This window comes from Penaeus japonicus, unplaced genomic scaffold, assembly GCF_977035675.1.
Source record: "Penaeus japonicus unplaced genomic scaffold, GWHDUDI00000001_assembly GWHDUDI00000026, whole genome shotgun sequence".
Taxonomy (NCBI): Eukaryota; Metazoa; Arthropoda; class Malacostraca; order Decapoda; family Penaeidae; genus Penaeus; species Penaeus japonicus.
The window spans coordinates 18,332,610-18,335,109 of record NW_028234428.1 but is presented as its reverse complement, the minus strand read 5'-3'; the positions used below and the strand labels follow the sequence as shown (position 1 = coordinate 18,335,109).

Below are 2,500 nucleotides of genomic sequence, written 5' to 3'. Positions count from 1 at the left end.
TCCTTCTATCCCCCATTTCCTCCCTTCTATTCCCCCTCTTCTCCCCTCCCTTCCCCTTTCCCCCCTACTTCTTCCCTCCTCTCCCCCTCCCCCCCTCCCTTCCCCCTCTCCTCCGCCTTCACCTACCTGTCTTCCCGCGTGGAGAGCCACATCTTGAGGTGGATCTGTCCTTGGATGTTGGATCGCAGGGACCGGCCTTCCAGGGGGTACCACTTATCCAGGCCGGTGCTCGGGATATCCTGTGGGACGAAGGACTCAATATTTTAGTGGGTAGGGGGAGAGGGAGAGGAGGGAAGGGGTGGGGTGGAGGTATGAGAGTGGAGGTTGGTATGGGGAAGGAGGAAGAAGAGGTGGAGGGCATGGCGGGGAAGGTGGATGTGTAGAGGGCGTGGCGAGAGGAGTGGGGGGGAGGCCGGTGTCTTGGGAGGGTTGGGGAGAAGGGGGCGAGGAAGGGCACAGAGAGGAAGGAGTTAGACACAAAGGAAGGAGGGAAGGGAGAAAGAGGGGGCACAGGTAGGGTGAGGGAGACGGGGAGGAAGTGAAAGACTCGGAGAAGGGTGGGGGAGGAGGGCAGAAAGACGGGAAAAACTCGGAGGCGCAGGGGAGGGAGGGGAAGAGGTACGGGGGAAGAGAGGAGGGAGACGGGGACGACTCAGAGGGAAGGGAAGGGAGGGGAAAGGAAAGGAGGGGAAGTAGAGGGGGGGAAGAGGGGGAGACAAGTAGTGAAGGGAAAAAGGAGAAAAGGGGAGGGAGAAGGAGAGGGGCACGTGTGTTAAAAGGAACCGCGGGACAAAGCCAGGGCAGCGAAGGACGGCGCTGAATAGGATGCAGGATAATGCACTTGGCTACGGCGCACGGGGATAAGATGGGGATGAAAGGATAATGAAGGACCTGGGGTGATGGCAGCGAAAGGAGGCGCCAAAGAGGATAGGTAGATAGAAGGATAAGTGAATATTGGATAGTAGGAAAGGTGGATAGGAGGATATGATAGATGGATCGAAGGACAGGTGAATAGGGTTATGGGTGGATAAATGGATAAGAGGACAGGGGGATATCTGGATAGGTAGATGGGTTGATAGGAGGATGGATGGGAAAGAGGATAGGTGTATAAATGGCAAGGAGGGTAGGTAAATAGGTGGATATCTGGATAGAAGGATAGGTGGATGGATGGGTAGAGTGATAGGTGGATATTATGATAGCTGGATAGAAGAATGAGGCAGATGGTGATGGGAGTGTATATGGATAAAGGAAACAGAATGAGAATAAGGCAAAGTGGGAGGCGAGAACGAAAGAGGAATGACAAAAGTAGCGATTAGAATCGATGGGGGAATGGGATGATGATGGAATTGGGCAGATCAAGGGTACGGCAACAGGGTGTGAGGAACATAAACAGGAGTAATGGACCGACAGTATGGGTGGAAGGGTGGAGAGGCATATCTAGCTCGGGGAGGAGGTGGAATCATATGGATCACGGAAAAGGGTGGAGACAGTCTATCGGGAGAGTTTAGATGAGGGTGGAAGGGTGGAGAGTCTGTCGGGGAGGGTGGAAGGAGGAAGGGTGGAGAGTCTATCGAGGAGGGTGGAGGGGTGGTTGTATTGAGGGAGAGAAAGAGGACGACAAGGAGATTGAGAAGGAAGGAGAAAGTAGCAGTAAACAAAGGTGGAAGAACCAGGTAAGGGGGGTGAGGGAGGATGAAGGAGGAGTAGGAGGAGAAGGAGGAGTAAGAGGACGTGTTGGGGGATTGAGGTTGGAGGAAGATGAAGAGAGAGAGAGAGAGAGAGAGAGAGAGAGAGAGAGAGAGAGAGAGAGAGAGAGAGAGAGAGAGAGAGAGAGAGAGAGAGAGAGAGAGAGAGAGAGAGAGAGAGAGAGACAGAAAGGGAGAGAGAGAGAGAGAGGTAGACAGAGAGACAGATAGAGAAACAGACAGACAGACAAACAAGGAGAGCAAGGGAGCAAGGAAAGGATGTGGAAATGCGTAGCGATCGAGGGCACTTGGGTGGCCATTAAGCGGCGCAATTGCAAATCAGTCATGAGATGAAGAGTTGTGCGGCGACTCCAGATGAGATGCAGAAGGGTCATGCAACACACGGTCGTTCCACTCATGGCTCTTTCGCTCTCCTGTAGCTCTTTCTTTTTTTTTTCTTTTTTTTTTTTTTTCTCTTGCCTTCTCTCTGCCATCTCGCTTCTCTCATTCAGTCTGTTCTCCTGGCTTTCTGAGTGCTGTCTGAACTCCGTTCTCGCTTCCTTCATCTCTCTCTCTCATTCCTCCTCTCTCATCCCTCTCTATCCAGTTTTCTCTCTCTTTATCTTCTCTCTCTCTCTCGCTCTCTCTATCTCATCTAACTATTCTACATCTATCTATCTTATCTATCCTATCTATGCTGATTCTATCTATAATTATCTACTCTATCTATATCTTCTACTAATCTATCTATCCCACTCTCCATCTTTCTCTCTCTCTCATCTCTCTCTCTCTCATTCTCTCTCTCAATTTCTCCT

The 2,500-nt window shown here is 51.4% G+C and overlaps 1 protein-coding gene across 4 annotated transcripts in view; it reads right to left on the bottom strand.

Annotated features, from left to right (window-relative positions):
• Positions 1 to 2,500, bottom strand: part of unc-13-4A (BAI1 associated protein 3) — a 296,640-nt gene that overhangs the window by 79,600 nt on the left and 214,540 nt on the right. For all 4 annotated transcript variants that reach the window (XM_086552080.1, XM_086552083.1, XM_086552081.1 and 1 more), the window contains one exon: positions 127 to 239. In XM_086552080.1, coding sequence (XP_086408206.1) covers positions 127 to 239 — 113 coding nt within the window. The remainder of the gene's footprint in view (positions 1 to 126; positions 240 to 2,500) is intronic.